General features: G+C 32.7%; 1 protein-coding gene across 1 annotated transcript; it reads right to left on the bottom strand.

The window, feature by feature from the left end:
- Nucleotides 1–13: 13 nt before the first annotated feature.
- LOC124890672 (protein ALP1-like) lies at nucleotides 14–1,047 on the bottom strand (the record flags this gene model as incomplete). The annotated part of the gene is made up of 3 exons (XM_047402455.1): nucleotides 748–1,047; nucleotides 444–669; nucleotides 14–366 (listed from the first exon to the last, which is right to left on the bottom strand). Coding segments are annotated over exons 1-3 (879 nt in total), but the record flags the coding sequence as incomplete, so codon positions are not given.
- Nucleotides 1,048–1,252: the final 205 nt, after the last annotated feature.

The following is a 1,252-nucleotide window of genomic DNA, read 5'->3' as shown; positions in this document are numbered from 1 at the left end:
GTTCTTCATGCACAGTGTTATCATCATTCATAAGCTCTGCATCAACTTGAGCGAGTAACTCATCATTTGGTTCAACACCTATTAAATAGTTGTGCAAGACACAACATGCAAATATAATCAACTTTTGAGTTTCAATTCCGTATGATGACTCAGTTAAGCTAGAAATTATAGGAAATCTCTGTTTAAGAACTCCAAATGCGTGTTCTATAGCATTACGCAAAGAAGAATGTCGCAAATTAAATAATTCATGAGAATTTCGAGGTGGATTATTTCTTGAATACTCTTTCAAGTGATATCGCTCCCTCCGATAAGGTGTAATAAGCCCGCTTCTCAACATAAATCCAGCATCAACAAGGTAGAATTTTCCTAAACATAAAAAGTAAAAGATTTACTTATATACTAATCATATAACTAAATCTAGATAAATATATATAATATTTTACCTTCAGGAATTTTTAGTGCATTTTGACTATTTAGTGCTTCTTTCATGATTTTTGAATCAGACGTTGTACCTTCCCACCCAGCTAACACATATGTGAATTTTAAATCAAATGTACATGTAGCTAGTACATTTTTAGTTGGATAATCTTTCCTCCCACGATATTTTGGTGCTTCATGTTGTGAAACTTTAACACGTATATGTGTTCCATCAAATGCACCAATACAATCCTAATATTATAATATCAATTAATACTGTAAATATCCTCTATATTAGATTAAATTAGAATAATGTTGAATTATGTTTACCTTAAAATATGGGTAGAATCTTTGACTGCTACTAATTTCATAAGGAACATGGGAGCCATCAGGTTGTTTAATAAATTTGTCATATAATCCCAAGATAGCTCGTAGAACAACATAAAAATAACGACTGACCGACTCTCCAGATCGTCGAAAGATGAAAGATAGCTCACGATTTATCACATTATGTTCTAACAAGTACAATGTTTTTGCAACTTGTTCTTCAACTGTAACTTGAAGTGTTGATCTAAGACCTTCATCTCTAACTAAAATCTCACACGGACCAGTAAAAAATGAAGGGGTCATTATTAATATACTATGGCCAAGTTCCGTAGAAAATAGATGGCTGAATAATTCATCTCTAACCTTCTCTCTTTCAAGCCGTATATCATGTGTGATCGTACGTCGGTCATTTTCAATTTCATAAACATACGTTCAAAACCAAATAACTACTTGAACAACAACATATGCAGCTAATGAGCTCACTTGTCTCAATATGTCACTACTATCG

The sequence above is a fragment of the Capsicum annuum genome, unplaced genomic scaffold (genome assembly GCF_002878395.1).
Source record: "Capsicum annuum cultivar UCD-10X-F1 unplaced genomic scaffold, UCD10Xv1.1 ctg21889, whole genome shotgun sequence".
In the NCBI taxonomy this organism is placed as follows: Eukaryota; Viridiplantae; Streptophyta; class Magnoliopsida; order Solanales; family Solanaceae; genus Capsicum; species Capsicum annuum.
The sequence above is the reverse complement of the archived record's forward strand: the minus strand, read 5'-3'. Positions and strand labels throughout refer to the sequence as shown.